The sequence below is a fragment of the Pelecanus crispus genome (genome assembly GCF_030463565.1).
Source record: "Pelecanus crispus isolate bPelCri1 chromosome Z unlocalized genomic scaffold, bPelCri1.pri SUPER_Z_unloc_1, whole genome shotgun sequence".
In the NCBI taxonomy this organism is placed as follows: domain Eukaryota; kingdom Metazoa; phylum Chordata; class Aves; order Pelecaniformes; family Pelecanidae; genus Pelecanus; species Pelecanus crispus.
This window is the reverse complement of record NW_027461240.1, coordinates 1-12,902: the sequence shown is the minus strand read 5'-3', so window position 1 is coordinate 12,902 and position 12,902 is coordinate 1. Positions and strand designations below refer to the sequence as shown.

Below are 12,902 nucleotides of genomic sequence, written 5' to 3'. Positions count from 1 at the left end.
CCCCCCTGGGCACCCCCCGCCCCATGGCCCCACCAAACCTTAGGCCCTGCCCCTTGGCCCAGCCCCCGCCCCTGGTCATCAGGCCCCTCCCAGGTGTCTCAGGCTCCTCCCCCTTGGTCAGACCCCGCCCCCTTGGCCCAGGCCCCTCCCCGATTTGGCCACGCCCCCTGCCTCAGGCCACGCCCCTGGTCTCAGGGCGCCCGTTTTGTATTTGATGCGGGGGGGGCGGGCGGAGCCCTTGGGTCTGGCCCCGCCCCCTTGGCTCAGGCCCCTCCCCATTGTGGCAGGCTCCTCCCCCAGCATTGGCCACGCCCCCTGGCTGAGGCCACGCCCCAGGCACGCGCATTATGTTTGACCTGGAGGGTGACCCCTCGGCTCAGGCCCCTCCCCTTGGCTCAGGCTCCTCCTCCTTGGTCCAGGCTCCTCCCCCTTCCATCAGGCCCCTCCCCTTCTGCCAGGCTCCTCCCCTTCCACCAGGCCCCTCCCCTTGGCTCAGGTTCCTCCCCCTTGTGCCAGGCCCCTCCCCTTCCGCCAGGCCCCTCCCCTTGTGCTAGGCCCCTCCCCTTCCACCAGGCCCCTCCCCTCCCATCAGGCCCCTCCCCTTCCATCAGGCCCCTCCCCTTGGCTCAGGCTCCTCCCCTTCCATCAGGCCCCTCCCCTTCCATCAGGCCCCTCCCCTTGGCTCAGGCTCCTCCCCCTTGTGCCAGGCCCCTTCCCTTCCATCAGGCCCCTCCCCTTGGCTCAGGCTCCTCCCCCTTCCATCAGGCTCCTCCCCTTCCATCAGGCTCCTCCCCCTTGTGCCAGGCTCCTCCCCTTCCATCAGGCCTCTCCCCTTGTCTCAGGCTCCTCCCCCTTGTGCCAGGCCCCCTCCCCTTCCACCAGGCCCCTCCCCTTGTGCCAGGCTCCTCCCCCTTGCGCCAGGCCCCTCCCCTTGGCTCAGGCTCCTCCCCATTGGTCCAGGCTCCTCCCCCTTCCACCAGGCCCCTCCCCTTGTGCCAGGCTCCTCCCCTTCCACCAGGCCCCTCCCCTTGGCTCAGGCTCCTCCCCCTTGTGCCAGGCCCCTCCCCTTCCACCAGGCCCCTCCCCTTGTGCCAGGTTCCTCCCCCTTGCACCAGGCCCCTCCCCTTGGCTCAGGCTCCTCCCCTTGCCTTGGCCACGCCCCCCACCTTGGCCACGCCCCCTCCCCCAGCTGCATGCACCGTGTGTTTGACAGGCCCCCTCCTCCCCACTCTGCTCAGGCCCCGCCCCCGGGCTCAGGCCCCGCCCCCGGGCTCAGGCCCCGCCCCCTGCCCCCAGGTACATCCACTACGTCTTCGACCTGGGCGACGGCCCCTCGCTGATGAAGGGCAACTCGGAGCAGCCGCTGCACGACGGGCGCTGGCACGAGGTGGCGGTGGCGCGGGAGGGGGGCTCGCTGCACGGGCTGCGGGTGGACGGGCGGCCCGTCACCCAGCACGGCCAGGGCGCCCGCAACCTCGACCTCAAGGGTGAGCGGGGCGGCCGCGGGCTGGGGGGCACCCGCGGGGGGCTGCAGGGGGAGACACCCATGGGGGGGCACCCAAACGGGGGGCTGCAGGGAGAGACACCCATGGGGGGGCACCCAAACGGGGGGCTGCAGGGGGAGACACCCATGGGGGGGGAGGCACCCATGGGGGGGCACCCAAACGGGGGGCTGCACGGGGAGACACCCATGGGGGGCACCCAAACGGGGGGCTGCAGGGGGAGACACCCATGGGGGGGGAGACACCCATGGGGGGGCACCCAAACGGGGGGCTGCAGGGGGAGACACCCATGGGGGGGGAGGCACCCATGGGGGGGCACCCAAACGGGGGGGTCTGCACGGGGAGACACCCATGGGGGGGCACCCAAACGGGGGGCAGCAGGGGGAGACACCCATGGGGGGGCACCCAAACGGGGGGCTGCAGGGGGAGACACCCATGGGGGGGGAGGCACCCATGGGGGGGCACCCAAATGGGGGTCTGCACGGGGAGACACCCATGGGGGGGCACCCAAACGGGGGGCTGCAGGGAGAGACACCCATGGGGGGGGAGACACCCATGGGGGGGCACCCAAACGGGGGGCTGCAGGGAGAGACACCCATGGAGGGGGAGGCACCCATGGGGGGGCACCCAAACGGGGGGCTGCAGGGGGAGACACCCATGGGGGGGGAGACACCCATGGGGGGGCACCCAAACGGGGGTCTGCACGGGGAGACACCCATGGGGGGCACCCAAACGGGGGGCTGCAGGGGGAGACACCCATGGGGGGGGGAGGCACCCATGGGGGGGCACCCAAACGGGGGGCTGCACGGGGAGACACCCATGGGGGGGCACCCAAACGGGGGGCAGCAGGGGGAGACACCCATGGGGGGGCACCCAAACGGGGGGCTGCAGGGGGAGACACCCATGGGGGGGGAGGCACCCATGGGGGGGCACCCAAATGGGGGTCTGCACGGGGAGACACCCATGGGGGGGCACCCAAACGGGGGGCTGCAGGGGGAGACACCCGGGGGGGGCACCCAAACGGGGGGCTGCACGGGGAGACACCCATGGGGGGGGAGACACCCATGGGGGGGCACCCAAACGGGGGGCTGCAGGGGGAGACACCCATGGGGGGGGAGGCACCCATGGGGGGGCACCCAAATGGGGGTCTGCACGGGGAGACACCCATGGGGGGGCACCCAAACGGGGGGCTGCAGGGGGAGACACCCGGGGGGGGCACCCAAACGGGGGGCTGCACGGGGAGACACCCATGGGGGGGGAGACACCCATGGGGGGGCACCCAAACGGGGGGCTGCAGGGAGAGACACCCATGGGGGGGCACCCAAACGGGGGGCTGCAGGGAGAGACACCCATGGGGGGGCACCCAAACGGGGGGCTGCAGGGAGAGACACCCATGGGGGGGGAGACACCCATGGGGGGGCACCCAAACGGGGGGCTGCAGGGGGAGACACCCATGGGGGGGCACCCAAACGGGGGGCTGCAGGGGGAGACACCCATGGGGGGGGAGACACCCATGGGGGGGCACCCAAACGGGGGGCTGCAGGGAGAGACACCCATGGGGGGGGAGACACCCATGGGGGGGGCATCCATGGAAGGACATGCATGGGGGGCACCCACGGGGGGCTACCCATGGGGGCACACCCAAACGGGTGTCTGCAGGGGGAGACACCCATGGGGGGGGCATCCATGGAGGGGCATGCTTGGGGGGCTACCCATGGGGGGGCACCCAAACGGGGGTCTGCAGAATGGGAGACACCCATGGGCGGGCACCCACGGAGGGGGATGCTTGGGGGGGCACCCATGAGGGGGCATGCATGGGGGGGTACCCATGGGTGGGCACCCACAGAGGGGGCTGCTTGGGGGGGCACCCATGGAGGGGCACCCGTGGCTGGGTGCGCCGGGGGGCGGCTCCCCGCGGGGGTGACCCGTGGGGTGGGCGCAGAGAGGGTGACCCCCCCGCCGCCCCCAGGGGAGCTGTACATCGGGGGCGTCAGCAAGGGGCTGCTGGGGCGGCTGCCCAAGCTGGTGGCCTCGCGCGGGGGCTTCCAGGGCTGCCTGGCCTCCCTCGACCTCAACGGCCGCCTGCCCGACCTCCTGGCCGACGCGCTGCACCGCGTGGGCCACGTCCAGCGCGGCTGCGACGGTGAGGCCACCGCCACCGCCACCGGGCACCGGGGGCACTGGCGGCACCGGGGGCACCGGGGGCACTGGCGGCATTGGGGGCACTGGGGGCACCGGGGGCACAGGGGTGCGGGAGCAGGCACAGGGGTGCAGGAGGGGGCAGGAGGGAGCACGGGGGTGCAGGAGGGTGCAGGAGTGGGCACGGGGGTGCAGGAGGGAGCACAGGGGTGCAGGAGGGTGCAGGAGTGGGCACGGGGGTGCAGGAGGGAGCACAGGGGTGCAGGAGGGTGCAGGAGGGAGCACGGGGGTGCAGGAGGGGGCAGGAGTGGGCACGGGGGTGCAGGAGGGAGCACAGGGGTGCAGGAGGGTGCAGGAGGGAGCACGGGGGTGCAGGAGGGTGCAGGAGTGGGCACGGGGGTGCAGGAGGGAGCACAGGGGTGCAGGAGGGTGCAGGAGGGAGCACGGGGGTGCAGGAGGGGGCAGGAGTGGGCACGGGGGTGCAGGAGGGAGCACAGGGGTGCAGGAGGGGGCAGGAGGGAGCACGGGGGTGCAGGAGGGTGCAGGAGTGGGCACGGGGGTGCAGGAGGGAGCACAGGGGTGCAGGAGGGGGCAGGAGGGAGCACGGGGGTGCAGGAGGGTGCAGGAGTGCGCACGGGGGTGCAGGAGGGAGCACAGGGGTGCAGGAGGGTGCAGGAGTGGGCACAGGGGTGCAGGAGGGTGCAGGAGGGAGCACAGGGGTGCAGGAGGGGGCAGGAGGGAGCACGGGGGTGCAGGAGGGTGCAGGAGTGGGCACGGGGGTGCAGGAGGGAGCACAGGGGTGCAGGAGGGGGCAGGAGGGAGCACAGGGGTGCAGGAGGGTGCAGGAGTGGGCACAGGGGTGCAGGAGGGAGCACAGGGGTGCAGGAGGGGGCAGGAGTGGGCACGGGGGTGCAGGAGGGGGCAGGAGGGAGCACGGGGGTGCAGGAGGGTGCAGGAGCGGGCACGGGGGTGCAGGAGGGAGCACAGGGGTGCAGGAGAGTGCAGGAGTGGGCACAGGGGTGCAGGAGGGAGCACAGGGGTGCAGGAGGGTGCAGGAGTGGGCACGGGGGTGCAGGAGGGGGCAGGAGGGAGCACGGGGGTGCAGGAGGGTGCAGGAGTGGGCACGGGGGTGCAGGAGTCGGTACAGGAGTGTGGGAGTAGGCACAGGGGTGCAGGACAGAGCATGGGGGTGCAGGAGCGGGCACAGGGGTGCAGGAGGGGGCAGGAGGGAGCACAGGGGTGCAGGAGGGTGCAGGAGCGGGCACGGGGGTGCAGGAGCGGGCACAGGGGTGCAGGAGGGTGCAGGAGGGAGCACGGGGGTGCAGGAGCGGGCACGGGGGTGCAGGAGCGGGCACAGGGGTGCAGGAGGGTGCAGGGCGGAGCACGGGGGTGCAGGAGGGAGCACAGGGGTGCAGGAGGGTGCAGGATGGAGCACGGGGGTGCAGGAGGGGGCACGGGCGTGCGGGAGCGGGCACAGGGGTGCAGGAGGGTGCAGGACGGAGCATGGGGGTGTAGGAGCGGGCACAGGGGTGCAGGAGGGGGCACAGGGGTGCAGGAGGGTGCAAGACAGAGCACGGGGATGCAGGAGAGGGCACAGGGGTGCAGGAGGGGGCACAGGGGTGCAGGAGGGTGCAGGAGGGGGCACAGGGGTGCAGGAGGGAGCACAGGGGTGCAGGAAGGTGCAGGATGGAGCACGGGGGTGCAGGAGGGTGCAGGAGGGGGCATGGGGGTGCAGGAGGGTGCAGGAGGGGGCACGGGCGTGCGGGAGCGGGCACAGGGGTGCAGGAGGGTGCAGGGCGGAGCACGGGGGTGCAGGAGGGAGCACAGGGGTGCAGGAGGGAGCACAGGGGTGCAGGAGGGTGCAGGATGGAGCACGGGGGTGCAGGAGGGGGCACGGGCGTGCGGGAGCGGGCACAGGGGTGCAGGAGGGTGCAGGGCGGAGCACGGGGGTGCAGGTGTGGGCATAGGGGTGCGGGAGCGGGCACAGGGGTGCAGGAGGGTGCAGGACGGAGCATGGGGGTGTAGGAGCGGGCACAGGGGTGCAGGAGGGGGCACAGGGGTGCAGGAGGGTGCAAGACAGAGCACGGGGATGCAGGAGAGGGCACAGGGGTGCAGGAGGGAGCACAGGGGTGCAGGAGGGTGCAGGAGTGGGCACGGGGGTGCAGGAGGGGGCAGGAGGGAGCACGGGGGTGCAGGAGGGTGCAGGAGGGGGCACGGGGGTGCAGGAGGGAGCACAGGGGTGCAGGAGAGTGCAGGAGGGAGCACGGGGGTGCAGGAGGGAGCACAGGGGTGCAGGAGGGGGCACAGGGGTGCAGGAGGGGGCACAGGGGTGCAGGAAGGTGCAGGACGGAGCACGGGGGTGCAGGAGGGGACACAGGGGTGCAGGAGGGTGCAAGACAGAGCACGGGGATGCAGGAGAGGGCACAGGGGTGCAGGAGGGAGCACAGGGGTGCAGGAGGGTGCAGGAGTGGGCACGGGGGTGCAGGAGGGGGCAGGAGGGAGCACGGGGGTGCAGGAGGGTGCAGGAGGGGGCACGGGGGTGCAGGAGGGAGCACAGGGGTGCAGGAGAGTGCAGGAGGGGGCACGGGGGTGCAGGAGGGGGCACAGGGGTGCAGGAGGGGGCACAGGGGTGCAGGAAGGTGCAGGACGGAGCACGGGGGTGCAGGAGGGGACACAGGGGTGCAGGAAGGTGCAGGATGGAGCACGGGGGTGCAGGAGGGGGCACGGGCGTGCGGGAGCGGGCACAGGGGTGCAGGAGGGGGCAGGACGGAGCATGGGGGTGTAGGAGCGGGCACAGGGGTGCAGGAGGGGGCAGGACGGAGCATGGGGGTGTAGGAGCGGGCACAGGGGTGCAGGAAGGTGCAGGACGGAGCACGGAGGGGGCATGGGTGTGCGGGAGCGGGCACAGGGGTGCAGGAGGGTGCAGGAGGGGGCACAGGGGTGCAGGAAGGTGCAGGATGGAGCACGGGGGTGCAGGAGGGGGCACGGGCGTGCGGGAGCGGGCACAGGGGTGCAGGAGGGTGCAAGACAGAGCACGGGGATGCAGGAGAGGGCACAGGGGTGCAGGAGGGGGCACAGGGGTGCAGGAGGGGGCACAGGGGTGCAGGAAGGTGCAGGACAGAGCACGGAGGGGGCATGGGTGTGCGGGAGCGGGCACAGGGGCACAGGGGTGCAGGTGTGGGCATAGGGGTGCGGGAGCGGGCACAGGGGCACAGGGGTGCAGGAGGGGGCACGGGGGTGCAGGAGTAGGCACAGGGGTGGAGGAGTGGGCACAGGGGTGCGGGAGGGTGCACAGGGGTGCAGGAAGGTGAACAGGGGTGCAGGACAGAGCACGGGGGTGCAGGGGGGGCCACAGGGGTCCAGGAAGGGGAATGGGGTGCAGGAGGGGGCACAGGGGTGTGGGAAGGGGATTGGGGGTGCAGAAGGGGGCAGGAGGGGGCACAGGGGTGCAGGAGGGTGTGGGAGGGGGCACAGAGGTGTGAAAGGGTGCACGGGTGGGCAGGAAGGGGCACGGGAGGGTGCAGGAGGGTGCAGGAGGGTGCACGGGGCTGCGGGAGGGTGTGAAAGGGTGCAGGGGTGGGCAGGAGGGGGCACGGGAATGCCAAAGGGTGCCCAGGGGTGCAGGAAGGGGAACGGGCACGCGCGTGGGTTCACGGGGCTGCGGGAGGGGGCAGGGGGGCGCGTGGGGCTGCGGGAGGAGGTACGGGGGTGCCCAGAGACTCACGGGGGTGCGCAAGGGCACGCGAGCGTGCACGGGTGCTCACGGGGCGCCCAGGGGACCGGGGGGGCTGGACGCGGGCGCCCAGGGGTGCTCGGGGCACGTGGGGTGCGCGCGCAGGGGCGGAGAGGGGGGCACGGGGGCGCACGGCGGCGTGCGAAGGCATGCGGGGGGCGCGCGGGGGGGGGGGGCTTCACGAGGGTGTGCGGAGGCAGGCGGGGGGTGCGCGGGGTTGCACGAGGGTGCTCGAGGGCGCCCGAGCGCAGGCAGGGTGGAGGCGGGGGGGGCTCGGGGTGGGGGCACCCCAGTGACGCCGGCGCCCGCAGGCCCGAGCACGACGTGCACGGAGGAGTCGTGCGCCAACCAGGGCGTCTGCCTGCAGCAGTGGGACGGCTTCACGTGCGACTGCACCATGACCTCGTACGGGGGCCCCGTCTGCAACGACCGTGAGTGGGGGGGGGGCACGGGGGGCGCGGGTCTCCCCGGCGCCCTTGCACGGGGGCGGCTGTGGCCCCGAGTCCTCGTGCAAGGTGCGGGTGGCCCCGTGCGCCTTGCACGAGGCGGCTGTGGCCCCGTGCCCCTCGCGGAAGGTGCGTGCGGCCTCACGTGCCTTGCACGGGACGCGGGCGTCCCTTGCACGAGGCCCGCGTGTCCCCAGGTCCCTCGCACGAGGTGCGTGCGGCCTCGTGCCTTGCGCGGGACACGTGTGTGCGTGTCCCTTGCACGGGGCCCTTGTCCCCGCGTCCCTTGCACGGGGTCCCCGTGTCCCCGCACCCTCAAGGCCCAGGTGAGCTCCGGGCAGAGCCGGCCCCCCCCGTTTGCACACGCGCGTGGGGCACGGGGGGCGTGCGAGGGCCGGTGGTGTGACCCCTCCCTCCCGCTCCCGGGGGACCCAGGCGTCCCGGGGCTGCATCCCCCCAGCTCCCACCCGCTGTTCCATGGGGCGCCCGTGGGGCACGGTGACGCCGTGGGGCAGACGGGGCTCAGAGTGACGCTGTCGTGGGGGGGCCGGATGCTGCTGTGGGTCGCTGTGGGTGTACCGGGGGTCCCTGGGAGCTGCCGTGGGGCTGCTGTCGTTCCTGGTGGGCAGCTGTGGGTCCCCATGGGCTGCCGTGGGTCCCAGCGTGTCCCTGTGGGGCTGCTGTGGGTCCCTGTGGAGCTGCCGTGGGGCTCTGTGGGTGCCTGTGGGGCTGCCATGGATCCCTGTGGGGCTGCTATGAGGCTCTGTGGGGCTGCTGTGGGTCCCCATGGGGCTGCCGTGAGGCTCCCGTGGGTCCCTGTGGGGCTGCCGTGGGTCCCCCCGTGGGTCCCTGTGGGGCTGCCGCGGGGCTCTGTGGGGCTGCCGGGGGTCTCTGTGGGTCGCAGGGGGGTATCTGGGGGTGTCCGTGGGGCTGCCGTGGGTCCCTGTGGGGCTGCCGTGGGTCCCCCCGTGGGTCCCTATGGGGCTGCCGTGGGGCTGCCGTGGGTCCCCCTGTGGGTCCCTGTGGGGCTGCCGTGGGGCTCTGTGGGGCTGCTGGGGGTCTCTGTGGGTCGCAGGGGGGGTCTCTGGGGGTCCCCGTGGGGCTGGCCGTGGGGCTCTGTGGGTCCCTATGGGGCTGCCGCGGGGCTCTGTGGGGCTGTGCCGGGGGTCTCTGTGGGTCGCAGGGGGGTCTCTGCGGGTCCCTGTGGGGCTGCCGTGGGTCCCCGTGGGTCCCTGTGGGCTGCCGGGGGTCTCTGTGGGTCGCAGGGGGTCTCTGCGGCTCCCTGTGGGGCTGCCGTGGGTCCCCGTGGGTCCCTGTGGGGCTGCCGGGGGTCTCTGTGGGTCGCAGGGGGTCTCTGCGGGTCCCTGTGGGGCTGCCGTGGGTCCCCGTGGGTCCCTGTGGGGCTGCCGGGGGTCTCTGTGGGTCGCAGGGGGTCTCTGCGGGTCCCTGTGGGGCTGCCGTGGGTCCCCGTGGGTCCCTGTGGGGCTGCCGGGGGTCTCTGTGGGTCGCAGGGGGTCCCCGTGGGTCCCCGTGGGGCCCGGCGGGCCCCCGCTGTGTCCCCGGCGCTCTCCGGCCGGGGGCGGGGGGCTGCCGTGGGTCCCCCCGTGGGGCTGCCGGCGGCGGCCGCGGCTTCCCCGCCGTGGGTCGCGGCGTGGCCCCTCCCCCCAGGCCCCGCCCCCGCCCCTCCCCCCTCCCCCGCCCCTCCCGCTGCAGCAGCCGCCGCCGCCGCCGCCCCACGGCCGCCCGCCGCCCCACCGCGCCCCACCGCGCCCCACCGCGCCCCACCGCGCCCCACCGCCGCGCCGAGCCGCCGCAGCCGGAGCCGCCCAGGCCAGAGCCCCCGGCCCCATCCTCATCCTCACCGCCCCCCCCACCTCCCCAGCAGCCCCCGGCCTCCGCCCCGCAGCCCCCCGGCTTCTGCCCCCCACCCTCCATCTGCGCTCCTCCGCCCCACATCCGCATCCTCATCCTCATCCCGCATCCTCATCCTCATCCTCCATCCCCCTCATCCTCATCCCCCTCATCCTCCATCCTCATCCTCATCCTCACCCCCATCCTCATCCTCATCCCCCTCATCCTCCATCCTCATCCTCCATCCCCATCCTCATCCTCCTCCTCATCCCTCATCCTCATCCCCATCCTCATCCTCATCCCCGTCCCCACCTTCATCCCCATCCCCACATCCTCCGTCCCGCTCACCCCCCCCCCCGCCCCCCATCTCCCCCCCTCCCCCGGACCATGCTCGACCCCCTCTGAGCCCCCCCCGCGCCCCCCCCCGCCCTGGCCCCCCCCGCCCCGGGGCCCCCCCTCGCCCCCCCCCCGCATGCTCTGAGCCCCGGGGGGGGATCCAGACCCCCCGCGGGGGGGGCGCTCGGCACCCCCCCGGCCCCGCGCCCCAGGGGGGGTCAGGACCCCCCAGGCCCTTCGGGGGCGTCCGGGGAGCTCCCGCTTCTCTAGGGGGGGCTGCGCCCCCCAAGCCCCATTTTGGGGGGGCATTTGGCCCCCCCCAGCCCTGTTCTAGGGGGAGATTTGGGCGATCCCCCCCCCCCCCGCCCCATTTTGGGGTGATTTGCCCCCCCCCCATTTTAGGGGGATTTGGGGTGATCTGGGGCCTCCCCCAGCCCCGTTTTTGGGGTGACTCGCCCCCCCCCAAGCCCTGTGGGTGGATTCTGGGGTCCTTTGGCCCCAACCGGGGGGGATTCGGGGACCCCCCAGCCCTCGCGGGGTGACCCAGGGCCCAGTTTGGGGGGGATTTGGGGCTCCCCTGGCTTGAGGGCAGGGTGGTTCGGGGCTGCCCGCTCCAGCCCCATTTTTGGGGTGACTCGAGGCCCCCCAGCCCAATTTTGGGCTCACGACCCCCCCCCCCAGCTGCATTTCGGGGCCTCACCCCCCCCCAGCCCCATTTTGGGGTGCACCCCCCCCCTCAGGCCACATTTTGGGGCACAGCCCCCCCCCGTCACATTTTGGGGTGCAGCACTGCCCCTAGACTCTATTTTGGGGCACAGCTCCCCCTTTTCAAACCACATCTTGGGGCTCTACCCCCCCAGACCACTTTTTGGGGGTGCAAATAACCCCCCAGACCCCCTTTTGGGGCACAGCCCCCCCTCAACGCCCAGTTTAGGGTGCAGTCCCCCTCCTGGGCTACATTTTGGGGTGCAATCCCCTCTCAAATCACCTTTTGGGGCACAACTTCCCCCCCCAGGGCCACATTTTGGGTGCAGTCCCCCCATAGACCCCATTTTGGGGCTCAATCCTCCCTGTAGCCCATTTTGGGGCGCACCCCTCTCCCTTTGCTGCTCCCCCCATTTTGGGGCGCTCCCCTCTCCACTGCTCACCCCCCCCATTTTGGGGTACACTCCTGTCCCTTCACTGCTCCCCCCCATTTTGGGTGCACTCCTCTCCACTGCTCCCCCTCCCCCATTTTGGGGTTCACCCCTCTCCCTTCGCTGCTCCCCCATTTTGGGGCACAACCCTCACCCTTTGCTGCTGCCCCCATTTTGGGGCACACCCCTCTCCCTTCGCTGCCCCCCCCATTTTGGGGCACTCCCCCCATTTTGGGGCGCACCCCTCACCCTTTGCTGCTCCCCCCATTTTGGGGCGCACCCCTCTCCACTGCTCCCCCCCCCCCCCATTTTGGGGTACTTCCCCCATTTTGGGGCACTCGCCCCATTTCGGGGCCCACTCCCCTCCCTTCACCCCCTCCCCATTTTGGGGCACTCCCCCCATTTTGGGGCGCACCCCTCTCCACTGCTCCCCCCCCCCATTTTGGGGTACTTCCCCCATTTTGGGGCACTCGCCCCATTTCGGGGCCCACTCCCCTCCCTTCACCCCCCCCCCATTTTGGGGCGCCCCCCCAGCGGCTCCTCGCGGGGGCCCCCCGCCCCGCCTCAGGTGCCCCCGGCGCGGGGCCCCGGCGGATGGGGGGGCGGCGCTGAGGGCCCATGGGGGGCCGGGGGGGCCCCGGGGCGCTGGGGCTGGCGCTGCTGGCGCTGGGGGTGCTGGCGGCCCCCGGGCGCCCGGCCAGGGTCTCCTCCAGCCTCTCCACCACCCACCACGTCCACCACTTCCACAGCCGCCACGGCACCGTGCCCATCGCCATCAACCGCACGCCCTTCCTCACCCGCGGCGCCCACGGTGAGCCGCCGCCTCCTCCTCCTCCTCCGGGGGACCCAGGCCGCCCCTTCCTCCCCCTCCTCCTCCTCCTGCTGGGGACCCAGGCCAGCCTTCCTCCTCCTCCTCCTCCTCCTGGGCACCCAGGCCGGCCTTCTCCTCCTCCTCCTCCTCCTCCTCCTGGGCACCCAGGCTGGCCTTCCTCCTCCTCCTCCTCCTCCTCCTCCTCCTGGGCACCCAGGCCGCCCTTCCTCCCCCTCCTCCTCCTCCTCCTGGGCACCCAGGCCAGCCTTCCTCCTCCTCCTCCTCCTCCTCCTCCTCCTCCTCTCCTGGGCACCCAGGCCGGCCTTCCTCCCCCTCCTCCTCCTCCTCCTGGGGACCCAGGCCAGCCTTCCTCCCCCTCCTCCTCCTCCTCCTGGGGACCCAGGCCAGCCTTCCTCCTCCTCCTCCTCCTCCTCCTGGGACCCCAAAACCCCATCCTGCTCCTCTTCCTCCCCTCCTGCTCGTGGGGACCCCAAAACCCTCCTCCTCCTCTTCCTGGGGATCGCCAACTGGCCTTCCTCCTCCTCTTCCTGGGGACCCCCAGGCCAGCCTTCCTCCTCCTCCTCCTCCTCCTCCTCCTCCTCCTCCTGGGGACCCAGGCTGGCCTTCTTCCACCTCCTCCTCCTCCTCCTCCTGGGGACCCCCAGGCCAGCCTTCCTCCTTCTCCTCCTCCTCCTCCTGGGGACCCCCAGGCCAGCCTTCCTCCTCTCCCCTTCCCCCTCCTCAGCACCTGGGCACCCACCGGCCTTCCTCCTCCTCCTCCTCCTCCTCCTCCTTCTCCTCCTCCTCCTGGGGACCCAAAACCCCATCCTGCTCCTCTTCCTCCCCTCCTGTTCACAGGGACCCCAAAACCCTCCTCCTCCTCCTCTTCCTGGGGACCCCAACTGGCCTTCCTCCTCCTCCTCCTCCTGGGACCCCAAGACCCCATCC

General features: G+C 72.8%; 1 protein-coding gene across 1 annotated transcript in view; it reads left to right on the top strand.

Moving 5' to 3' along the window:
* Window positions 1-10,341, top strand: part of LOC104028172 (neurexin-2-like) — a 49,863-nt gene extending 39,522 nt beyond the window's left edge. Inside the window, 4 exon segments of the mRNA XM_075727309.1 lie at window positions 1,297-1,487; window positions 3,472-3,645; window positions 7,686-7,805; window positions 10,331-10,341. Of these exon segments, the coding sequence (XP_075583424.1) occupies window positions 1,297-1,487; window positions 3,472-3,645; window positions 7,686-7,805; window positions 10,331-10,341 (496 nt within the window).
* Window positions 10,342-12,902: the final 2,561 nt, after the last annotated feature.